General features: G+C 37.7%; 1 protein-coding gene and 1 non-coding gene across 12 annotated transcripts in view; both read left to right on the forward strand.

The window, feature by feature from the left end:
* Positions 1 to 26397, forward strand: part of SLC44A5 (solute carrier family 44 member 5) — a 316496-nt gene that overhangs the window by 53786 nt on the left and 236313 nt on the right. For 8 of the 11 annotated variants that reach the window (XM_070591844.1, XM_070591843.1, XM_070591846.1 and 5 more), the window contains exons 2-3: positions 1960 to 2040; positions 4387 to 4440. The exons of 2 other annotated variants lie outside the window; for them this stretch is intronic. In XM_070591844.1, the coding sequence (XP_070447945.1) occupies positions 2028 to 2040; positions 4387 to 4440 (67 nt within the window). In that variant the 5' untranslated portion in view covers positions 1960 to 2027. Of the gene's footprint in view, positions 1 to 1959; positions 2041 to 4386; positions 4441 to 5762; positions 5938 to 26397 lie in introns of all 11 variants that reach the window. One more of the 11 variants, XM_070591850.1, reaches the window with a different exon arrangement.
* LOC139079200 (U6 spliceosomal RNA) lies at positions 5321 to 5426 on the forward strand. Its single transcript, XR_011532572.1, has one exon. It is a non-coding gene; the product is annotated as a U6 spliceosomal RNA (small nuclear RNA).

Consider the following 26397-nt stretch of genomic DNA (forward strand, 5'->3'; position numbering starts at 1 on the left):
GAAAACAAGGTCGAGTTTCTTATAACTCTCCCAGAGGATTGTCACCTTTTATGGATAGTTCGGTTCATTTTATAAACATTAGTGGGGCTCTTACTATATGTCTGGAACTTTGCTATGCGCTGGAGTCTCCTGTTCTCAGGTTACTGACAGTAGGGGAGGGGGCGCCTGTAGAAACAAATTTAACATATGACAGAAAAGTAAACACAGAGAAGAAGTTATCAGAGAAGGCGATAACTAAGACAATATGGGGAGGAAGAGGTGGTGTGGTGGAACAGAAATGAGGCCCAGGAGCTTTCAGCCTGGTGGGGGTGCGGCATGGGGCAGGAGAGACGCCGGGCAAAGGAAGCAGTGGGACAGAGGTGGGAGATGTAAGGAAGCTTGGGCCGTTTGGGGGACTTTTAAGCAATTTGGTATTGCTGAAGTGTAATATAGCTTTCTGATTTTCAATTTGTAATAATAAAAAAGAAATTAGTTTTTAGTTTAGTTATGAATATTTATAAGATATTAAAATAGTATAAAATAATTAACACTAGAGAACATACAATACAAATTGATCCTTTGATACACTGTTTTTATTTTGTGTGACACAGCACCTTATTATAACTTGGGATTACCCCTTTCACCTTTGTACCTATTTCAGTTTTTGTTAAATTTGAATAATATATAAACCCTTTTTTAAGGGAAGAAATTCCCATAATTCCCAACAGTCACATCTTCCGATGTTAGTGATTGGTGGGTCTCAGTTTGAGAAACACTGAGTTAGGGGACGAGAGTCTTATTTTATGAAGACGTCTTTCAATTACAAATTTCTACTATAAAAGAGATAATTTGTTTTCAAATGGCAGAACTGTTTTTGATTATCAAAATGAAAACAAATGATCAAAATGCAATCATTAATAAAAAATATTTTCAATCTTTGAGTCAAAAGCTTAATGTTCTTAATATGCAAGCTTTACATAAATTTGTAAGCCATACATTCAGACACCCACGAGTACATGGGCAAAGAGCCTGAATAAATAATTTACAAAAGATGAAATAAAAATGACTAATACACATTTTAAATGAGAGACCAACAATGTGGAAACAGTTCAATGAAATATGCATTTGCATAGGATGACATTATTTAGACATTAAAATGATGTTTTTGAAAACTTCTAAATAATAGAAATGTTTATGCTGTCATATTAAATTTAAGAAGCAGTGAACAAAAAGTGTGATTTCAACCTTGTCAAAATGTACAAAGATTTCGATAATTATACCATAGGAATGGAAGATGTAGGAGCAGCTGAGTGAAGAGAGTGCGGGGACTCTCTGTACCATTTTTGCAACTTTTCTGTAAGTCTAAAATTATTTCAAATTAAAAAGTTAAAAAACATACATAGAAAAAATAAAATTTTAGTAGTGATCTCTACATGGTATAATTGTGGCTTTTCCCTTTCATTTAAAAAATACTTGTCTATAACAAATTTTTACAATGAGTTATATGTTATTTAATCATTAAAAAAACCCTCTTTCTAAAATTAGGACCAAAAAGAAGCTAAACTCAAAAGAAAAATGTCGTAGATCACAATTAATTCGTTGGTTGGTGTGGCAGCTAAACATAAACGTGATGCTGAAAAAAGGGTGCCTCTGGGCGGAGACCAGGATAGAGACATCCACTGGTTAGGGATGCATTTTACAGCTGGATGTGAGGTGTGAGAGGAGATAATAAAAATAAGGACTGAGATAGATTTAGGAGGCTGTGGCACTGAGGATTTTATTTTAGTAGTAAAGAGGAGAATGACGTCTCGAGAGAGAGTAGGTAGCTGTAGTATTTTATGTTGGAAGAGAGGCTAATTCTCTGGGATTCTCAGGAGCGTAAATCACAGTAGGTTATGGGAGTATTCCCAAAAGGTTGGTTTTTAACAAGTTAAAGTCATTTGCTTTAGATAACCATCTTCATACTTGTTTTTATCACAGACGCCTTTCTAAGCAACTCAGTTTTGCTGCGTTCAGGCCTCCTTCTGAAGAGACAGCTTCTTATCTTAATGAGTCGCCAAGGTAATCACCTACTTGAATTAAGTCTCTCTTGATCTGGACTTTTGTGTGAAGTCTTATTTGTTCAATGTTAAATAAGGACAAATAGAGAAATGAATATACACTATGGTGCCTTAGGAGCTGCACCTGAAAAACTGTAGCATGTTAGACATTGTGGTTCCGCATCCCTTCCAATCTCCTGACCTCTGAGATGGCCGGCATCCTCCCTCGACACGCGGGAGCTCCCCACAGCGCTGATTCTGAGGGAGGGCCGGTAAGCAGGGGATGCCGCTGGTAAAACACATCCCCGTGCGTACACAACTCCATTCCGAAACTGCTCCCTTTCTCCTGCATCACCCCCTCCAACTCTAGTTATTGCTAGAACCAGAACTGGAACGTTTATCTTAGAGCATTATTGTTTTCAGCCTCCTTTTTCATATTGGGAAGTCAGAGCTCGAAGCAACGTGGTGTCAGAAGTTGTTCCTGGGAGAGGGACTATGAGGCTCCACTTTAAATTTTGACCCTGATTCCTACTATTTCTGTCCCCCAAATTAGGTTTTAAGCCCCTGGCAGTGACAGACCAGGTCTTATCCATCGATTTACCACCTTTAGGGTTAGCCTTTAACTTTCGAGAAGGTAGTTACTTAGTAAATTTTTAATGAAAATGAAAACTATTTTCTTTAAGGGCAAATTTTATTCCTTCATGAAGGAAAAACCTTTACCCTGCTATAAAAAAAGTAAAATGTTGCATAAGTACAAATTAAAATGGAAGGTACAGAATGTGGAGCTTAAAGCTAAGTAGTAGCTTTGATCTTTGGCTGAGTATTTTAAAAAGATTAAAAAGGTTATTAAAAATAAGATCTAAAGGTCCAATAAGACTCTTAAAAAAGGACCCAAGAGAGGATAAATCTACGTGGGCTCCTTGAAGGCTGCAAATACATTGTGCCATGTGGGCGTCACAGCCAGGGACCGCTGCTCCCGAGGTGTTACAGGGGATTCTGCATCCAGAGTCTCCGCCCCCGGAGAGTGCATTGCAATTGTTTCTCAAATATGAAAACTGAGGAATGACTGACTTAAAGGACAGAAAATTTGCATAATTTTCTTTTATGCAAATATACAGTGTTACTAATGTACTCATGCCTGGGGGAGATTACTTTATGAAGGAGAATAACAATTTGCTCCTCTATAAAAGAGAATAACAGTAATGATCTCACAGGCTGAAGTAAGGATTAAATTGGCACAATGCCTGAGAAGTAGTATGTATGTGCTAAAGAAACAGTGGTTTTTATTTTGTTCACAAATTGAAATTCAGAGGTGTGTTACAAATGGTGAAGTGTATCTGAGATAGAGTTACCAGGGCCTTACTGTGCTTCAACTACATTGTAGTTTATATTGGCTTATGTGAGCAGAGAGCAAGGCGTTGCTACCACGTCTAGCAGTGCTTTAAGGGAAAATAATTTCTCAAAACAACATCACTGGCATGCTCCTGGAGTCTTGGAACCACGGTACTCTCGTAAGTTGAGTGTCACTGAGCTCTTTTCCATGTTGCTCATTTAATGTTTCTCTCTCTTTTCTGAATATCGGCTATTAGATAACGTAGAAGAGACATCACAACTTTCACCATCAGAAAGAAACCATTTCTTCAACAGTAGTATCCACTTTTTTTTACTTCCACTAATTGATACTTCTCTTGGCTTCCATTTAATGTCAAGTAGCTTTTAGGCCTTTGACCTTAAATTAACGAGTGACTTTTCCTACAGCGTTTATAATTCAGACTCCTTGGTCTTGAGTGATTACTTGACTCATTCTGTAAGGACATTTACTTTTCATTTTTTAGTCAAATTTTTTGTGTTTTTTTATGTGCAATAAATGAAAATCTGTGATGATTATAAATCTGTAACAAAAGTCATAGAAAATAGCATAGATCTTGATAGAAACTTGTCCATTCATAGGACAACACTTGTATACTTGTACGAGTGGGACAGTCAAGCTGCAGTGCCACCAGTGCCAGCAATATCAATACAAAAAATTCAGCAAACATTAAATTACCTGTGAAGCTGTGCTAGGTGTCGTAATATGAGAATTACCTTGAGAACAGTGACCAGGAATTACTTACCTAGAGATGATAGGTTATATATAAGTAAGGTACAAATGAAACTTTGGCATGTGGAAAAGGTTAATTATGTGACTGAAGTAGGGACTAGAGATAAAAGTTAGGACTTTCATGTCTTGTCAGATTGATGCGTAATAGTAACAGTGTGACTATGATCTCTTGAGTTTGTCAGGGGATAAAGCATTTCAGTTTTGGTGGCCACCAGGACAGGACATCAAGCTGGAGGCAGGGAGAGTGATGGCTGTTTTTCTTTGCAGCGGGTTCTTCATGGTCGTCCTGGACGCTGGGCAAGTCTGGTGCTAGTACCATAGGTAAGCAAATACCTTGTGCTCCATCTCAGAATGTGTCATTGGCTCCTATGACCAGGGGAGGGCTTCTGGAGGGGAACACCAGTAGCTTTGTGCATGTAGCTCCAGGGCAATGTGTGGCTTCAGGGACAACAAAGAGGAACTCCAATACTAGAGATAACCCGGATGAGACCTGGGTAAATGATTTAGCACCAAACATTGCCTTGGAAAGGAATAATGCATTTCATCTGAAACTGAGGTAAATTTTGTGTTTCCAAGTGCGTGTGTTAGCAACAAAGCCAGTAAACATTTAAATAGGATTTTCAAGCTGACAATTTACTCAGACTTTCTACTACTTTCATTTAAATGGGAGTGCATCAATTCACTCCTTATTCATTTCTGCAACTGAAAGGAAGTCTTTATGTTATGCCTTAAAGCTGCTGAGGATTTATTTGTATTAACATCTTAATTTTGTTAAATGCCAATAAATGCTGTGCCCTGTGTTCACTTACTATTAGGAAATTGCCTGAAAGAAAATGTTTCATTGTGAAATTTAAGAAATATGTCATAACTAATAAATCCTGAAGCCAAGAAGCTGTCTGTTTCTACATTTATCTCAACATCTATATCTACATGTACACCTACATCTATATCCATATCTACATCTGTCTATTTTGTCCCATGGTCACATTCTCAAACTTACTATAGAAAATAGAAATTGACATGTTTAGATGGAGTTAATAAGATTAAAAACCATATAAAAATTAAACATGTACACGTACTTAAAAAAAGACCGCAATAAATGAAGGTAAAGACAACAACACTTTTTCCCATACCCTAAGATAAATGTATTTGATAAGACCCATCTATTTGTTCTTGAATTTTCTATTCTACTTCTGTGGTTGGCCTCACTCCTGTAGCACATATAACAACACTGGAATATTACAGAGAAAATTAGCATAGTGCCTGTGCAAAAATGACTCATGAATTTGTAAAGTTGCCATATTTTTACATAGTAAATTATTTCTTTGTTTGGGTTCCCATGGCATACTGTATACACGTTAGCTGTCATCTTACTTTGTTATAATTATTTGTTTACTTCTCTATCTCTTTCATTAGAAACAGAATTCCTAAAAGGAAGAAATTATCTTTTGTATCCGTAGTGGGTAACACATGGCCTGGCTTCTAAAAAGCACCCAGAAAACGTTTAACGAGTGGATAAAAGCTTTATGGTCTATGAGGAAGAAACCTATAGCAATTCTTTGTATATATGATGCTAACCCAGAAATTGATGCTGAAACAGTTAATCCTTTTCTTCCCCCCTCATCTTGTCTTCCTGACGACAGAAATTCTATTTTAGTGTGATGCCCACATGGCCACCTCCTGTTGATAACTAGTGGGCACAACTCACTTCAATGATGGACAGATGGACAAGCCTGCTGTTATTCTTGGCCATAAGACTGTTGCTGCCTACTCTCTGAGATGCATCAAACGTTTCTTTCTCCTCTTTTTTGTAGGACTGTGCGTATTTGCTCCTAACTCTGTCTTGCTATATTTACAATATTAGAGGCCATAAGCAGGTTCTGGAAGGACAGATAGCCAGAAATATTTTGAGAGACGCATGTTATCTAAGACAAAAAAGAGGACTCCATGGAAAAGAAGCCATAAAATATTGCTATTATTTAACTGAAGAGGGATAGATCTTCTCTCTTTCTTTTCTATCATAGTGGGCTTGCTTAGAAGAGAAATAAAGTTACAATATATTTCTGGAAAAAGAGATCCAGATAATGGGACCCATTTGAATTTTTTAACTAGATGACTGCATAGAGTTATAATTCATTTAAATTTTTATGTATAATCACAAAGATAAATAGAAGTTTCTTCAAATTAGCAATATAAACTACACTTATATAGATAAAGACATTGACATGTTACTTAATTTTTTAAACCATATACAACATTCAAAAGCATTTCAACATGCATATTTTCTTTACTAGAAAAATGGAAATGGGGGAAGGAAATTAATATTGATTTAGTTTCTATCATGGGTTAGACATTTTTATGCCTTTTCCTATGTTTCTCATATAATCCTCAGAATTACGTTGTGAAATACATTTTATTATGATTATTTTACAAGTGAAAAACCTTGGGCTCAAAGATAATAATTTGCTCATGGTCACGGAGCTAAGAAGTGACACGACTGATTGCAAATCAAATCTTTCCAACTCTCAAATGTATCCTCTCCTTACTGTGTTGGAGTAGCCAGCACACAGTGAGTTTTCAGGAATTTTGGTTTTTATTATGTGAATAGTAGTGTTTTACGGAATTTTTCATAATTGTGAATGGTTTCTTTGATGCCAACTAAAAATATTTCTGCTAAGTGAGTTCGGGTACTTGTCCCCCTTTCCAGATGAGTAAATGGGTTGATTGAAAAAATGATTCAACAATGTGATGCTGGGGAAGTGATCTCTGAATTTTCAGAATGACTAAGCCCAAGAGCACAGTGCTCCCGTGGTTCACAGACATTCTTCAGGAGCTACTGGTCCACTTTCTAAAAGTCAAGATTTGTCTTGGCCACCTTGTCTGCCTAAATGATCGGTGCCTGCGCTAGCATGATGGGGTCTGACCAGGGCTCTTGGTTTCATTCTTGTTTTGACCCAATTTGTGGAATACCATGGCTCTTGACCAACAAAAGGGGTTGAGTTAAGAGTCACTCCAGCCTTCTGGGGCTCTCTTAGCAAGCATCAGTTTGTGGCTAGAGTTTTCTGAGGCCCATTGGGATTGTTCCTGTGTGTATCCAGATCCTAGGAAAAGCCCTGAACTGGCTAACCTTTTCTGTGGAGCAGGGACAGTGCAGGCCCTGAGCTGCTTCTGGCTGTTTCAATTCACGAGCATCCACCCTCCCCAGCCCCACTTGGTGGCAGCAAGCATACTGAAAAGAAGAGACAGTATGTTTGCTACTTCCCTCATGCTACCCCCAAATACGAGTCAGGCTCACCTTCTTAGAGTGAAAGGACAGGCTAGGGACCAGCTGCTGGTATCTTGTAACTAAGTAACATAGTTACTAAAATGGATTAACTCTGTGAAGTGACAGAACTGCCAGTTGTCATCCTGGTTTTCTTGGGTAATGCAGACAGTGCTGGAGGCAATTTCTAACTGTGTTAGATGCTGATTTCTTCCAAAAAAGCGGCTCCAATTGTAGTATGCCTAAAAATGGGAGTTAATCAAGACAGAATTATCAATTGGCTAGGTGAAATTTGACAAGTGAGTTTCATTCCAACTGAATTGCAAAGGTGATTGTAATATGTGGGAAACTGCTTTAGAGAGAGGCTTTGGAAAATTATAATTGTAAAACGTCGGCGTAATTTCCATGGTCAGGAAATGGTCATTATTTATTTTAAAACAGAGGTTTATTTCTCTCCCTCGTCTCTTTTTTCATATTCCTTCAAATATGTACATTTTCCTGTAATTTAAATTTAGTGATTAAGCTATATTTAAAATAATGCTTTGCCATTAATGAATGAAAGGTCACCTTTAAAAAGTTGATTCAGTAGTATAAGTTATTTCAGGGCTGGATTTAAGCCCAGATTCTATTAATGAAGACTGTTTCCTTTTTCTTTTTCTGGGACAGTAGAATTAAAATCATCTGTTTTGTCTGTTTCCAGTCATGACACATTGTAGGCTTAGGTAAATAAACCCAGCTGATAAATAACAGACTAACCGACTCTGTCTATCACTCGACTCTAAGCTGTCATTTTCATTTCAATGTTATATTCATGAGCATTAATGTGAAAACTCTCTGTTAAAGGTTTTCTTTTTGTGTTTTGATTGCTTTAGGATAGAAATTTAAATACCAAATTTCAGAAATGAATTAGGAGGGGCAGTGGAGAGAGTCCTGGATGAGGAGTGAGGAGGCTGGTTCTGGTCTTGGTCTGCTGCCCTGTATGTGCCTAGGCAAGTCACTTTAAATTTCTTGGTATCCATTTCCTTTGCTTTTAGAGCGAAGTTGGTTGGACTAGGTTAGGGTAGCAAATGGATGCCCCTTGGTCTGCCAGCTCTGATCAATTGATAATGTCTGCTGAGAGGGCTGCCTTGGGGATGATGGTGAGCCTCTTCCAGGCCCAGTTAGCAAGAGGACTAGGGGCAAGAAAGCCTCTAATTTGCCATCCCTGAATCTGACAACTTCTTGGGTTCTATTATGACTTCTATTATGACTTTCATGATTTATTCTTAATTCTTCACTTCAAGAAATGGCCTCTCCATACTTTACTTGAAGATGTTTTGAAAATTTGAGACCAAGGAGACATAGTCTTTGAGATCATCTAGTCAAAACTAGGCTGATGTCTATAAAAGTGCCTTGTAAAACGTAGAGCATTGTTTGTGTTATTTGAGGAATACGTGGCTAATTAATTAATGGTAAGTTTTCCCATGATTCCATTGGGGTCACCTTCCTCTCTAATTTTTCATGAATTCTTGTTGCATGAAGGATGAAGCCCTTTCAGTAAATTTCTTAGAAGTTGCTCATTCCACTGACAATTAATTAAGACAATTAAATGTTGAATTGTATAGGATAGACAGTAAACACTGTAGACGTTCAGAGAGCTAGAGAGCTAGAGTCATCAGGGAGCATTAAAGGAAGGGGTAGGCCTTAAGCAGGGCCTAAAATGAGCTGAAATTAGATAGAAAGGCACTGTTAGGTTGGGACAGAATTTGAATAAAGCATGGAATAAGACATAAGCACAATTTGGAACAATAAACAGGAAGTATAAGCTGTTGGTTCTCAATAAGGAAAAATTTGGATTGCTAATAATATGAATATTAATAATAGTTAACATTTATTCACTCATTTATCCCACTAATATTTTTTGAGTACCTCCAATGTGCCAGACCCTGTACTAGACACTGAGGATACAGCTCTTAGAGAAACAGACAAAAATCTTTAATTTTTTAGAGCTTACACCCTAGAAGGGTAAGACAGATAATAAACAAAGCAATAAGTGAAATATGCAGTATGTTAGAGAGCGATAACTGCAAAGGAGAAAAATAAACCAGAGGAGGGGACAAAGGAATGGTAGGGGTAGGGTGCAATTTTGGATAGAGTGGCCAGGCAGTCCTTGCCAGGAGGGTAATGACTGAGTAACGACCTGAAATACCACAGCTCAGGCACTCTGCCAAGTGAATTCTATATACGAAATCATTTAATTTTCATAACAACTCTATGAGAATAGGTACTATTATTATCTTCATTTTATAGTTAAGTAACTGAAACACAGACAACTAAAATAACTCATCAAGAGTGCACAGCAATTAAGTGTGAGAGCTGGGATTCAAACCCAGGAAGTCTAATTCCAGAGCTTATACTTTTAGTCTATAAAGTCTGGATGACTAAAGCCCTTCAAAAGGCTGTCAGAGGTCCAAGAAGGGTGGCATTTTAGAGCTGGAGGGAAATTTACTGATTGTCTAATCCAGTGGTTTTCAAAGTGTATCAGAATCACCTGGAGAGCTGATTAAAACCCAGATTTCTAGACCCTGCCCCCAGAGTTTTGGATTCAGTAGGTCTGGGGTGAGGCCTGACAATGTGCATTCTAACAAGCTTCCAGGTGATGCTGATATTGATGGTTTGGGCAGCACTTTGGGAATCATTGGTTAGCCCAATGGTTCTGAAACTTGGCTGCACGTTAGAGTCACCTGGAGAGCTTTTAAGAACTTCCCATGCGCTCCTGCAGGCGGTACTGAGAGTCTGCATTTCATTGGTCTGGGCTGAGACTCTGCTTCAGCTTGGTATCAGTGGCTGCAGTGCGCTTAGAGGATTAAATAGCAGTGATCTAGTTTAATCCTCATTTTGTAAAAGAGGAAACTGAAGTCTCAGGAAATTGGCTGTTCGCCTCTTCTTTTGGCTCCTAGCATTCTGTGCATTGTTTCTTACTCATCCACTTGGTTCTCTACTATATAAGGTCAGTGGCTGTCTTAATCTCTTCACCACACAATAACGGTTCAGTAAACATCTATTGTTGAGTGACTAATGTCGAAGGGAATAGGGAACCACTGAAAGTTTTTGACCAGCAAAGTGACATAATGAAAGTAATATTTTAGCAGGGGATTCATAATTAGGCAGGGAAGATAAAGAGATTGGAGATGTGATGATCTTCCTACTGCAATATTCCTCTAGAGCCTTGCTCCTCAAAATATGGTGGATGCCAGCAATGTCAGCCTTACCTGGAGCCTTGTTAGAAATGCAGACTCCCAGGTCCCACCTCAGACCTGCTGAATCAGAAGCTACATTTTTACAAAATCCCCAGCTGTTTATATGCACATAGAAGTTTAAGAAGCACTGTGAGCAATGCCTGGGGTCATGGGATAGCCCAGTGGATCCAGAAGAAGCAGCAAATATGAATGGCTGAGCAGGTCAATGTTTCCTTAAGCCTATTCCTTGGGATATCAGTTCTCTGGGATCTCAACAAGTGTTCAAAAAGTCAAAAAGTTTTGGCAAATACCAGGTTAAACAAAGCTATAGAGTTTTCTTTACAGCCAGAGTTCTTTTATCTTTTAATATGCTAATGCACTTTCTGAGTCTCTGAGGGAAAGACTGTATTGTGTAGCTGCTCCTACACTTATTGATCATATGGTCATATCTTTATCATATTTTGAGTAGCAAGGCTCTACAGGAGGCCGGTTTGGGGAGCATCTTCCTCTGTTACTGTTTTGTGGAGCACATCTTGGTACAGCTATAATGGGCTTTTGTGATTATTAGGTTCCAGACTCATAAGATATTCTAGCCTCTGGGCAGGAAACCATCTTCTACTTCCTAAATTTAGTATCCATTACTTATCTGCTCAAATGGCCAACCTTTCCATCACTGCTCCGGGTATGCGATTTCACTTCTGACTCACTTTCATTGGCTGAGGCCTATTTGGATAGGGTCATAGGATAGGTCTGTGGGTTCTGTCAGTGCTGGTCTGAGAAAAACATTCAAGAATTAGCTGCTGGTTATGGCGTCTGATGGAAATGAGGAGGAGATACTGGAAAATGTTAGGGTCAATGGTAACATATCAAAGTAGTTTGTGGTGGGAGTGAAATCAGGAGGTATGACTGAGAGCAATTACTGGGTGAGCAAAGAAGAAACATGGAAGTTTGATTGACAATTATGACATACAACATCTGTTGGCAAATTTATACTCAAAAATAAAAAGCAAATGAACAGATACATTTGGGAACGAGGGTTGTTTTAGATTTAGGACAGTCCAAAATGGCTTTTTTACATTTTATTTCCATCGATGCCCTTTTTGAAAATTCATGGCCCATTTTAACCCTGACAGGTTGATTAGATTACATTCTACAACTCAGAAAGTGTTTGATTTTAAATTATACTCACCAATAAATTACCAAGATTTGGGGCACTTCGTTTTACTTTCTTTTTTTTTTTTTTTTTTAAAGATTTTATTTTTTCCTTTTTCTCCCCAAAGCCCCCCGGTACATAGTTGTGTATTCTTCGTTGTGGGTTCTTCTAGTTGTGGTATGTGGGACGCTGCCTCAGCGTGGTTTGATGAGCAGTGCCATGTCCGCGCCCAGGATTCGAACCAACGAAACACTGGGCCGCCTGCAGCGGAGCGCGAACTTAACCACTCGGCCACGGGGCCAGCCCCTCGTTTTACTTTCATGTGTCCTTGACATGAACTTTCACTTTACTTTTTTGCTAGCAGAATACTTAGTACTCCTAGTAGTCAAGGGAATGACAATAATTCCTCAAGGATACCCTTACTTTTGCCAGTAAGCCACATCAGTTTCAATTTTGTGTTTTCTGTTAATAAGCCAATGGAAAGTATTTCTGCGTTGGATCAGTCCCTTCAAGTGCTCAAAGGCTTTATTTTTATTCCTTTTTCTTGACATTTAAAAAATGTCATTTCCTGCAAAATCAAGGAAGTGCTGTTATTTCTACTTATGACATCAGCATGATTTTTCTTAGGAATTTTTCTCTTGAAAAATTTGATGTTACTTTAATGGGTAAACTTGAATATGTAAACATTTAAAATCTGATTCAATTCAGTTTCTTTTTATTATACCCTTCGTTGATAGAATATCCTATACTTTCAGGAGAAATTTTGAAAAGAAGCGAACAAAATTTGAAAAATCATGTAGAATATATCGAATTAAGCAGTCTTTGATTTAAAAAACTTCCAGAGGGGATTAATACAATTTCAACCTACTTTTTTCCATCTCCAAATTCTTCAGTTCCCAGAATGCAATGACTAAAATGATGATCCTGAGATCTTATAAACTGCTAAGTCATCCCAAAGATATTCAATTTTTCTTATTTTACTAGATTTACTAAGACAGGAAAGTAGACTGATTCATTACAGAATGTATGGAGGTTGACAGTCCTTAGAAGGAGTGCTAAAATGCTTGGTCTGTCCTATTGTCAGGCTAACAGTGGTGGGAGATGCAGTTTACTAGGCAACCCTGAGTGTTTAGCGGAGTGGGAGATGAGAGATTGTGGTAACTGAGTGACTATCTCTGAACAGGCTCAGAGGGCTTGGTGGGTGCTCTGAGAGCACCAGCTGCTGAGTTTTGGACAGCATGGCCAGCTTGTACCAACTACAAGCCCTCGTGGTCAGCAGGGAAGAGATAATAGAGGCAGCAATTATCCCACAGACCAAAGGTAACATACCAAAGAGCCTCATTTTAAATACATGCTAAGGGTTGCCAATACTCATTCTAGAAAGATTCTCAACAAGCTAGAGATTCAAATTAAGTCTTGGGTTACTAGACGATCCCATCACCTAAATATTTGTGCAACACCCATTCAGTAAAGTATTTATCAAATATCATCAGGTGCTGGCTTCTGTGCTGGGTGCTAGAACACCAGGGCAAAAACAATAAACATTGTCATTCCCGTCATATTGCTTGTTGAGTAGAATGGGATGCAGATAAGTAAACGTGGCATTATAACTTATTATGTACTGTGATAGGAGAAATACGGTGAACCATGGTGGTATACAGGAGTGAGGTACTTAACTTTCAGCTAGGGAGTCAGGTAAGAAGAAGCGTCTACATGCAGCATGGATAGGCGTTGGACAGACCAAGAGGAGCTGGGGAAGGGGCATATATAAAAGCCCAGAGGAGGATCATAAAGAATGTTTTGTTTGGAGCATACGGATCTTGGAAAGAAGGAGAAATGGCTAGAAATGAGGCTAGAAAAGTAAACAGAGGCCAGATGTGTAGGGTTTTGTAAGCATTTGGGCTTTATTCTAGATGGAAAAGAGAGCCATTGAAAGGTTTTCCAGCAGAGCAATGACTAGATATGCATCGTAAGATGATGACTCTGGAGGCATCCTGGAGAATGGGTTGGAGGGAGATAATACTGGAGAGAATGAGACCAATGGGGAGACTGTTGCAGAAGTTTACACATGAGAAGTTGGTGGCCTGTATTTGACAAAGGATGGCATTCTTAATAGTTGGTGCTTTGGTATCTGGCACATTAGGCATTAAAGTTTTTTACTCTTATTTTTATAAGATTGAAGTGTTTCTATCATTCTTTAACTTAATATTTCCCATTTTATAATTCTTCAAGAAGCCATTCTTATTTCCTCTTTCTCATATCTTTGTAAATTATTGGGTCTTTCTTGCTTACTAAATATTCTCCTACAAATGTCTTTTATGCTCTCGACATATATGTCTTTTCCACCTTTTGTCATTGTGGTTTCTTTTACAAATTTGGGTATAGAGAGTTAAGGTTGAGAGGGAAGCAATTACGACTCTAGTGAACAGGTCTTGGTTGTCACAACTATGGATAGCCTGAGATTTCCTGGAAAGGCCTGGTAGAGAAAAATTAAGGTTCTCAACACTGGAAAGAAAGAAAATAGTTTAAAGACAAACAATGGTCTCAGAGGGGAGGAGGCTTGCCGTACAGCAATCAATATAATAGGATAAGAAAAGACCAACATGGAACAACCCCAAAGTGCAAAAAATAATTAAGGGCACAAAAACGCACATTCTACATGTCAAGTTCAAAAGAGAAACTGAGAAATTACAGAGTGAAGTTCAGAGTTTAAAAATGACAGAAAGAGCAAAGGTGGAAAATGACAAAAACATTTCAAGTAAGACTAACTGAAAGTGCTGCAATATTACATGGGGCACAAAAGGTCAGTGAACAGCCTGGAAAGGTGTCTAATGGATAGCAAGGGTAATCCACTGACTGAGAAGGTCTTCTAGGCATTGATTAAAAAAGTAAAATTAAATGAATTCTTTGCCTCAGTGCTTTGAAAAAGCTCAGTCTTGCTAAAAAGAGGAATGAATTTAAAATGAGAGAAGTAAAATTGTTTCTGGGAATTGTTGCCAATCAATAAATGGTAAAGAAATTGAGAAATCTGAATTCTTATGGAGGACCAGATATTCTTTCTCCCGGGATTAGTGCTGTCCAAGGCCAATAATTCATTCTTAGGTATAGAAATCCTTTTTAAAAAGCATCATGTTGCTTTTGTATATTTTGTTCCCAAGTTACCCAATGTAGGCCATTTGTAATGCTTTCTTGGCTTTCCATCTATGTATCAGAGTATGACACATCTGGCAAGTTAAAGCAAAGGAAAGCATCAGCAGGACGTATAGAAGTCCCAGCAAAAGCACTTTCCAACCTAGTAAACTTTTCTTTAGGAAATGTGCTTCTTCTTGTGTGAAGTAGAGATTTGGAGGAATGAGGATTGCTCACTCTGGAAATCCTTTGTCTTAATCAGTTTGAGCTACTAGAACAAAAATACCATAGACTGGGTGGCTTAAAGAACAAAAATTTATTTCTTCCAGTTCTGGAGGCTGGGAAGTCTGAGATTTGTTGGTAGACTGTTTCTTGGCTTCTTGTAGACAGCTGACTTCTAGCTGTATCTTCACACGAAAGAGAGAGACTGACAGACAGACAGACAGACTAATTCCATCCCAAGGGCTCCATTCTCATGACCTAATTACCTCTTAAAGGCTGCATCTCCAAATATCATCACAGCGAGGAATAGGGTTTCAACATATGAACTTTGAAGGACACAAACCTACAGTCCATAGCATCCTTGGAGTTACAAATTTTCCAAAGAGATAGCAAGTGTTCTTTCTTAATTGCATGTTAAAGGTAGGATTCGAAGAATGGGAGTGCCTGATGCAAAAGCCGAGAGGTTTCCTATTACCAACTCAAAAGATTCAGAAACAATTTCATATGAAAGTGTTTTTGTAGGCCAAAAACAATTGAATATTGCAAGGTCATATAGTTCAACCTACTACACTAGATGAGGGCCCATTACATTAAGATTGGTTTAATTTTTCTACATTTGTTCCATTTTCCTGTTTCCCCAGGTCTGTTTCTCCATTGTGATTAGAAATTGACCCATTAATGCAAAACGAACAACAATAAAAGATTTTCCTCATGCATATTTTCAAGGACAGGAAAAAAAAAAAGAGAGCCTTGGGGATGTAGCGTGCATAGTGGTAATTATCACTAGGAGAAGAGAGTTGGCTGTGGGTCTGGGCGCAGCTGCAAAGAAACAAGGGCAAGACTGGGCCTGAGAAAAGGTACCCTGAGACTTAGCTTGAAGGGGCCAGGTGAGGTTCCCCAATTCTCTATATTTTCCTAAAGAGTAATTAACCCTGGGAGCTGGCATAGGTTACTTGTTAACAGCTTAGGCTCTACAATCAGCTGAGCGCCGATGCTGAGTCCTGCCACAGTAAGGAAGTTAGTTGCTGATTGATCTATGCTCTATTCCCTTGATTCTTGGGGATTCAAGGACCACAAAAGATGGAGTAGGTAGAGATGGTGGTAGCACCTGAGAGTGAACAGGAGGGCCATTGAAATATGTGACAGGAACTGAGGGAATCCATGGAAGTAGAAGGTGAGGAGCTGGTCTGAAGCCATGTGGAGGATGAGGAAGTCTGACCCCGCAGAGGGCTGCTGTGGGTTCTTCAATCCCACGTAACTGTTACACATCTGGTTCTGGAAAGACAATGGTCAGCTCTGGGATTACTAATTATATTACTTCAAATGTAATTATGTTACTTCAAATATAATTATATCACTTTAAATATAATATTTTTGGTTTTTTCCTTAACTTTATATTTGAAAATTTTTCAAATATGCAGAAAAGTTGAAAGAATAACACAATATGAACACATGCATACTCGTTATGTTGATTAAAAAATTGTTCATATTTTACCATATTTGCTTTGTGATACTATTTGTAAGTATGTATATTTTTTTCTGAATGCCTTGGAAATAATTGCAGATATCATGATATTCACTGTAAATATTTCATATAACTACAATACGGTCATCACATCTAAGAGAATTAAATATCTTAATAACTTTTGCTGATCAACTGGGACTTAATATTATTTTTTCCTAAAGAAGAAGGATACGGTCATAATTTTAAAAATTATTAAAGCAATTTTGAATATAGAGAAAAACATGAATATCAGCTGTATTCTTTACAGCCAGGGAACCAATGTTAACTTGATGTATTGCTTTCCATTCTTCTTTCAAAGCCTATAAAGATATATATTATAAAATTTGATACATAAATTTCATATCCAGCCTTTTACAGTTAATATTATATCATTATTGGTTTACTATGTTGTTAAATATTCTTTAAAATTATTTTGTTGGCTGCCTAGCATTCCATGATAAGGATGTAGCATGCTTTATTTCCCTATTCCCTTACAACCAGGGGACCATATATCCTGGTTTGTCCAAGGCAGTCCTTATTTATGACTATTGTCCTGGCAAAATTATTAAAACACCAGAAACATCCCAGTTGGGAAGGCAAATTATATAGTCACCTTTCCTATAATTGCTCTACCTATAATTGACCATTTGCTGTTTTTAATTTTCTAATCTATTTACTCTTACATAAATCTTTGGGTGCCTTTCCTGTTATTTCATGAGGGTAAATTCCAAAAAGTGAAGTACTGTGACCGGATCAAAGTATATGAATGTTTTGTTTATTGAGGTAACTTTAGTTTATAGCATTATATAAATTTCAGATGTACATCTGACTTTTTTTGTATTTTGACTGCTGTATAGACTGCATTGTATTCTCCACAAAAGTCTGGTAGCCATCTGTCACTGTATACGTGTGCTCCTTTACCCCCACCCCCTTGCTCTTTGTTAACTACTGATCTGTTCTCTGTAACTATGTGTGTGTTTGTTTATCTTCCACCTATGAGTGAAATCATATAGTAATTGTCTTTCTCTGTCAGACTTATTTTGCTGAGCATAATACCCTCATGGTCCATCCATGTTGTTGCAAATGGCAAAATTTCATCTTTTTTATCACTGAATAGTATTCCATTGTGTGTATGTATGTATACATATGTGCACCACATCTTCTTTATCCATTCATCTGTTGACTGGGCACTTAGATTGCTTCCTAGTCTTGGCTATTGTGAATAATGCTGCAGTGAACATACGGGTGCATGTATCTTTTCGAATTAGTGTTTTTGTGTTCCTCAAATAAATGCACACAAGTAGAATAGCTGGATCATACGGTATTTCTATTTTTAATTTTTTGAGGAATCTCCATACTGTTTTCCATAGTGGCTGCACCAATTTATATCCCACAGGCAGTGTATGAGGGTTCCCTTTTCTCCACATCCTCTCCAACACTTGTTATTTCCTGTCTTTTTAATAATAGCTATCCTGACATGCATGAGGTGATATTCTGTTATAGTTTTGATTTGCATTTCCTAATGATTAGTGTTGTTGAACAACTTTTAATGTACCTGTTGGTCATCTGTATATCTTCTTTGTAAAAATGTCTGTTTATATCCTCTGCTCATTTAAAAAATTTTTTAAAATTTATTTTATTTTTATTGTTTTATTATTTTTTTAAATTGAGATTCATAATAGTTCACATCATTGTGAAATTTCAGTTGTACATTATTTCTTGTCTGTCACCACATAAGTGCTCCCCTTCACCGCCTGTGCCCACCCTGCACTCCCCATCCCCTGGTAACCACTGAACTATTTTCTTTGTCCATGTGTTTGTTTATATTCCACATATGAGTGAAATCATATGGTGTTTGTCTTTCTCAGTCTGGCTTATTTCGCTTAGCATAATACCTTCCAGGTCCATCCACGTTGTTGCAAATGGGATGATTTTCTCTGTTTCTTATGACTGAGTAGTGTTCCATTGTATATATACACCACATCATCTTTATCCAATCATTGGTCGATGGGCACTTGGATTGTTTCCATGTCTTGGCTATTGTGAATAGTGCTGCAATGACCACAGAGGTACATATGTTACTTTGGATTGTTGATTTCAAGTTGTTTGGGTAGATACCCAGCAGTGGGATAGCTGGGTCATATGGTAGTTCTATTTTTAGTTTTGTTGCGGCATCTCTATACTGTTTTTCATAGTGGCTGCACCAGTTAGCATTCCCACCAGCAGTGTATGAGTCTTCACTTTTCTCCACATCCTCTCCAACATTTGTTGTTTTTGGTCTTGGTAATTCTGACATTCTGACAGGCATGAGGTGTTTTCCTGTTGTAGTTTTTTTTTTTTTTTTAAAGATTTTATTTTTTCCTTTTTCTCCCCAAAGCCCCCCAGTACATAGTTGTATATTCTTCGTTGTGGATCCTTCTAGTTGTGGCATGTGGGACACTGCCTCAGCGTGGTCTGATGAGCAGTGCCATGTCCGCGCCCAGGATTTGAACTAACGAAACACTGGGCCGCCTGCAGCGGAGCGCGCGAACTTAACCACTCGGCCACGGGGCCAGCCCCTCCTGTTGTAGTTTTGATTTGCATTTCTTTAATGGTTAGTGATGTTGAGCATCTTTTCATGTGCCTGTTTGCCAACTGTATATCTTCCTTTGAAAAATGTCTGTTCATATCCTCTGCTCATTTTTGATTGGGTTGTTTGGGTTTTTTTCTTGTTGAGTTGTGTGAGTTCTTTATATACTTTGGATATGAACCCTTTGTCTGATAAATGATTTGCAAATATTTTGCCCCAGTTAGTGGGTTGTCTTTCCATTTTGTTGATGGTTTCCTTTGCTCTGCAGAAGCTTTTTAGTCTGAAGTTGTCCCATTTGTTAAATTTTTCTTTTGTTTCCCTTACCTGAGAAGACATGATATTCAAAAAGATGTGGCTAAGACCAATGTCAAAGAATCTACTGCCTATGTTTTCTTTTAGGATTTTTATGGTTTCAGTTCTTACATTCAAATCTTTAATCCATTTGGAGTTAATTTTTGTGTATGGTGCAAGATAATGGTCTACTTTCATTCTTTTGCATGTAGCTGTCCAGTTTTCCTAAGACCATTTATTGAAGAGACTTTCCTTTCTCCATTGTATGTTCTTGGCTCCTTTGTCAAAGATTAACTGTCCATAGATGTATGGTTTTAGTTCTGGGCTTTGAATTCTGATCCATTGATCTGTTTCTCTGTTTTTGTGCCAGTAGTACCATGCTGTTTTGATTACTATAGCTTTGCAGAATGTTTTGAAGTCAGGGATTGTGATGCCTCCAGCTTTGTTCTTTTTTCTCAGGATTCCTTTGGCTATTTGGGGTCTTTTATTGTTCTGTATAAATTTTTTGATTCTTTGTTCTATTTCTGCGAAGAATGTCATTGGTATTCTGATGGGGATTGCATTGACTCTGTATATTGCTTTAGGCAGTATGGACTATGTTTGTTCTTCTGACCCATGAACATGGAATATCTTTCCATTTCTTTATGTTTTCCTCAATTTCTTCCAGTAATGACTTATAGTTTTCAGTGTACAGGTCTTTCACCTCTTTGATTAAGTTTATTGCTAGGTATTTTATTCTTTTTGTTGCAATTGTAAATGGGATTGTATTCTTGATTTCTTTTTCTGCTAGTTCATTGTTAGTGAATAGGAATGCAACTGATTTTTTAAAATTGATTTTGTACCCTGCAACTTTGCTGTAGTTGTTGATTATTTCTAGTAGTTTTCTGTGGATTCTTTAGGGTTTTCTATATATAGAATCATATCATCTGCTAATAGTGAAAGTTTCACTTCCTCCTTTCTGATTTGGATTCATTTCTTTTTCTTGCCTAATTGCTGTGGCCAATACCTCCAGTACTATGTTGAATAGGAGTGGCAAGAGTGGGCACCCTTGTCTTGTTCTTGTTCTCAGAGGGATGGCTTTCAGTTTTTCACCATTAAGTATGATGTTGGCTGTGAGTTTGCCACATATGGACTTTTATTATGTTGAGGTAATTTCCTCCAATACCCATTTTGTTGAGAGTTTTTTTTTTTATCATAAATTTCTCTGCCCATCTTTTGACCAGGGTGTTTTTTTTGTTGTGGAGTTGTATGAGTTCTTTACATATTTTGGAAATTGACCTCTTATTGGATATATGATTTGCAAATATCTTCTTCCAATTGTTAGGTTGTCTTTTTGTTTTGTTGGTGGTCTCCTTTGCCATGCAGAAGCTTTATGGTTTGATGTAGTCCCATTTGTTTATTCTTTCTTTTGTTTCCCTTGCCTGATAAAATATGATATTCAAAAACATACTGCTAAGACCAATGTCAAAGAGTGTACTGCCTATGTTTTCTCCTAGGAGTTTTATCGTTTCAGATTTTACATTCAAGTCTTCAATCCATTTTGAGCTAATTTTCGTGTAGGTGTGAGATAATGCTCTGCTTCATTCTTTTGCATGTGGCTGTCTAGTTTTCTCAACACCATTTATTAAAGAGATTTTCCTTTCTCCATTGTATATTCTTGGCTCCTTTGTTGAAGATTAGTAGTCCATACATGTGCAGTTTTATTTCTGGACTCTCAACTCTGTTCCAGTGATCTGTGTTTCTGTTTTCCTGCCTGTACCATGCTGTTTTGATTACTATAGATGTGTAGTATATTTTGAAATCAGAGAATGTGATACCTCCAGCTTCGTTCTTTTTTCTCAGGATTGCTTTGGCTATTCAGGGTTTTTTGTTGTTCCATATAAATTTTAAGATTCTTTGTCCTATTTCCATGAAAAATGTCATTGGTGTTCTGGTTGGGATTGCATTGAATATTACTTTAGGTAATATGAATATTTTAACTATGTTAATAGTTAAAATCCAATCCATAAGCATGGAAAATATTTCTTTTTCTTTGTGTCTTCTTCAGTTTCTTTCAACAAGGTCTTATAGTTTTCAGTGTACAGGTCTTTCATCTCTTTAGTTAAATTTATTCCTAGGTATTTTATTCTTTTTGTTGAGATTGTGTCCTTGATTTCTCTTTCTGCTAGTTCATTGTTAGTGTATAGAAACACAACTAATTTTTGTAGGTTGATTTTGTACCCTGCAACTTTACTGTATTGGTTGGTTATTTCTAGTAGTTTTTTTTGTAGATTCTTTAGGGTTTTCTATATATAGAATCATATCATCTGCTAATAGTGACAGTTTTACTTCTTCCTTTCCGAGGTAGATATCTTTTATTTCTTTTTCTTGCCTAATTCCTTGGCTAGGACTCCCAGGACTGTGTTGAATAAGAGTGGTGAGAGTAGGTGTCCTTGTTTGGTTCCTGTTCTTAGAGGGATAGCTTTCAGTTTTTCGCCATTGAGTTTGATGTTAGCTATGGGTTTGTCACATATGGCCTTTAGTATGTTGAAATACTTTGCTTCTATACTCATTTTATTGAGAGTTTTTGTCATAAATGGAAGCTGAATCTTATCAAATGCTTTCTCTGCATCTATTGAGACAGTCCTGTGATTTTTATTCATCATTTTGTTAATGTGGTGTATCACCTCGATTGATTTGCAGATGTTGAATATCCTTGCATCCCTGGAATAAATCCCACTTGATCATGGTGTAGGATCCTTTCAATGTTTTGTTGTGTTCGATTTGCTAATATTTTGTTGAGGATTTTTGAGTCTATTTTCATCAGTGATATTGGCCTTTAATTTTCCTTTTTTGTGTTGTCCTTGTCTGGTTTTGGTATCAGGGTAAAGTGACTTAGGAAGCATCCCATCCTCTTCCATTTTTTGAAGAGTTTGAGAAGGATAGGTGTTAAATCTTTGAATGTTTGGTAGAATTCACCAGGGATGCCATCTGGTCCTAAACTTTTGTTTTTTGGGAGATTTTTGATGACTTTTTCAATCTTTTTATTAGTGATTGGTCTATTTAGATTCTCTATTTTTTTCTTGATTCAGTTTTGGGAGATTGTGTGATTCTAAGAATTTATCTATTTCTTCTAAGTTATCCAATTTGTTAGCATATAGTGTTCGTAGTATTCTTTTATAATCCTTTATATTTCTGTGGTATCCACTGTAACTTTCCTCTTTCATTTCTGATTTTATTTATTTGAACCTTCTTTCTTTTGTTTTGGTGAGTCTAGCTAAGAGTGTGTCATTTTATTTATCTTTTCAAAGAATCAGCTCTTAGTTTTAATTGATCTTTTTATTGTCTTTTTCTTCTCTATTTTGTTTACTTCTGCTCGATTTTTATTATTTCCTTCCTTCTGCTGACTTTGGACTCATTTGTTCTTCTTTTTCTATTTCTTTTAGGTGTAGTGTTAAATTATTTATTTGACATTTTTCCTGTTTCTTGAGGTAGGCCTGTTTGCTACGTACTTCCCTCTTAGTTCCACTTTTACCGCATCTCATAGCTTTTGGTATGTTGTGTTTTCCTTTTCATTTGTCTCCAGGTATTTTTAATTTCTCCTTTGATTTCTCCATTGATCCAATAGTTGTTCAGTAGCACGTTGTTTAGTCTCCACATATTTCTGACTTTTCCACCTTTTTTTTTGTAGTTGATCTCTAGTTTCATATCATTGTGGCTGAAAATGATGCTTGATATGATTTCAGTCTTCTTAAATTTATTGAGACTTGTTTTGTTTTCCAACATATGGTCTATCTTTGAGAATGTTTCATGTGCCCTTGAGAAGATTGTATATTTCACTGCCTTTAAACAGTATGTTCCCTGTGTATCTATTAAGTCCATCTAGTCTAATGTTTCATTTAAGGCCAATGTTTCCTTGTTGACTCTCTGTTTGGATGATCTATCCAATTATATAAATGGGATATTGAAGCCCTCTACTGTTATTGTGTTGCTATCAGTTTCTTCCTTAGGTCTGTTAATAGTTGCTTTATATACTTTGGTGCTCCTATGTTACATGAATATATATTAATAAATGTTATATCATCTTGGTAGATTGTCCCTTTATCATTATATTATGTCCATCTTTGTTTCTTGTTATCATTTTTGGCTTGTAGTCTATTTTGTCTGATATAAGTATGGCTATTCTCACTTTCTTTTGGGTGCCATTTGCTTGGAGTATCATCTTCCATTCCTTCATTTTGAGTCTATATCTTTAGAGCTGAGATGGGTCTCCTGGAGGCAGCATATTGTTGGATCTTATTTTTTAACCCATTTAGCCACTCTGTGTCTTTTTTTTTTTTTGGTGAGGAAAATTGTTCCTGAGCTAACATCCATTGCCAATCTTCCTCTTTTTGCTTGAGGAAGATTGTTGCTGAGCTAACATCTGTGCCAATGTTCCTTTATTTTGTTTGTGGGATCCCTCCACAGCATGGCTTGATGAGCAGTGTGTAGGCCCAAGATCCAAACCTGTGAACCCTGGGCCGACGAAGCAGAGCACATGAACTTAACCACTACACCACTGGACCAGCCCTGCACTCTGTATCTTTTGATTGGTGAATTCAATCCATTTACATTTAGGGTTATTATTGATATATGAAAGCTTAATACAACCATTTTGTCTTTTGTTTGCTGATTGATCTATATTCATTGTTTACTTTTTCTTGTGTTTCTGTCTGCCATTTTAGTTTGGTGGTTTTGTGTGATGTGTTTCTCAGTTTCCTCTTTTTTTATGTTTCATGACCCTTCTCTGAATTTTCGTTTTGTGGTTACCATGAGGTTTGCATGAAGATCTCATAGCTGAAATAGTCCTTTTTCTGCTAATAGCATCTTGTCTCTGCATTTGCCTATGCAGGTTCTGTCTTTTTCCTCTTCCCCTTCTATGTTTTTGTTGTCACAAATTATCCCTTTTTGTATTGTGAGTTTGTTACCAAGTTGAAGTGGTTATAGGTATTTTTAAATGCTTTCTTTCCTTTTAGCCTTTATGTTACATTTAGGTGTTTACTAACCTATTTTGGTATAAAGTTGCAATTTTCTGATTCAATCTATTTATCACATTGTTTAAAGCTTTGCATATCTTTGCCTTTTTGTTTCAGGTAGGAGAGTTCTTTTCAACATTTCTTGTAAGAGAGGTCTCATAGCAATGCACTCCCTCAGCTTTTGTTTGTCTGGGAAAGCCTTTATTTCTCCTTCATGTTTGAAAAATAACTTTTCTGGATACAGTATTCTTGGCTGACAGTTTTTATCTTTCAATATTTTCACAATATTATTCCATTCTCTCCTTGCTTGTAGAGTTTCTGCTGAGAAATTCACTAATAGCTTTATGGGGGTTCCTTTGTAGCTTATTATTTTCTTCTCTCTGTCCACCCTTAATATTCTTTCTTTGTTATTGACTTTTGACAGTTTTAATAAAATGTGCCTTGGAGAAGGTCATTTCGTGTTGAGATAATTAGGTGGGCTATTAGCTTCATGTACTTGTCTATCCAGTTTCTTCCCCAGGTTTGGGAAGTTCTCAGCTATTATTTCTTTAAATAAGCTCTCTGCTCTCTTCTCCCTGTCTTCTCTGTCTGAGATACCCATTATCCTTATGTTGCTTTTCCTAATTGAGTCTGATATTTCTCATAGAATTTCTCCATTTTAAACAAATCTTAGTTCTCTCTCCTCTTCCACCTGAATCATTTCTAGATTTCTATCTTTGAGCTTACTAATTTCCTCTTCCTTATGGTCTACTCTATTTCCAGTGCTTTCTGCTTTATTCTTCATCTCATTTATTGTGTTTTTCATCTCCAGAATTTCTGTTTGGTTTATTAGAGTTTCAATCTCTTTGGTGAAGTACTCTTTCTGTTTGTTAATTTTATTCCTGAGCTCATTGAACTGTCTTTCTGAGTTTTTTGGTAGCTCATTGAATTTCTTCATGATGGCTATCTTGAATTCTCTGTCAGTTAGATTGCAATCTTCCATGACCTCACGTTTGGTTTCTAGAGACATCTCATTTTCTTTTTGTGATATAGTGTTACTGTGGCTCTTTATGGTGCTTGATGAGTTGATCCTCTGCCAGTGCATTTGTGGTAGCAAACACCTTTCTTATTTGGGTAAGGTTTTGTTTATTTTGATTTTGAGCTGCTTCTGGTTGTATTCAAGAGCCTGTGCTTTCCACCATTCACTGCCTCTGCCAGAGGGATCATCAGTGCTGTCCTTGTGCTGCTTATGATTCTGAGGTTGCTGGTGCTTTGCTGCTTACAGTGTCACTGCAGTTGTGGGTGTCACCACTGGGTTACCAAGCTGATGAGCACCTCTGCTACTTCTCAGGCTGCCTGGGTCACAGATTCTCCCATTGTGGCAAGGGAAGGGGGAGAGTGGGGTGGGAGCTGGGGTCATGGGCACCTCTACCATGTGTAGGTTTGTTGGGTCTTCAAGCACCATTGCTACAAGCGGGGTGGCTGAAGTTGCTGGTGCTGCTGCAGCTTGTGGGGACCAGGGTTGTGGGCTCTGCTGTTGCTGTTAACTGGGTCTCTGCAGGCTCTCCATGGGCTCAGGCACTGCTGCTGTGTGTGCTGCCTGTCCTACTGCACCCAGGTTTTTGTTCATGTTGGTGCTCCCACTGCTGGGGGTGCTGGGTTCGCTGGTGTCACCATCACTGCTGGGTGGGCTAGGGTCATGGGTGACACTACCATGGGGGAGGGGTACCTGGGTTGTGAGTGCTGCCAGGTTTCCTGAAACCACTGTTTTTGGTGCTGACATGGTTCCTGGCATTTCAGGTCATGAGCACCACCGCTGCTACCAGGGTCCTGGGGTCTTGTATGCAGCCCCCTCTGCTGGAGGTTTTGGTGTGGGAAGCACTGCCACTGGGGGAGAGGGCTGGTTCACAGGCACCACTGTGGTTCCTGCAGTCTCTGGTCTTGGGTACTGGCACAA

The sequence above is a fragment of the Equus przewalskii genome, chromosome 24 (genome assembly GCF_037783145.1).
Source record: "Equus przewalskii isolate Varuska chromosome 24, EquPr2, whole genome shotgun sequence".
Lineage (NCBI taxonomy): Eukaryota > Metazoa > Chordata > Mammalia > Perissodactyla > Equidae > Equus > Equus przewalskii.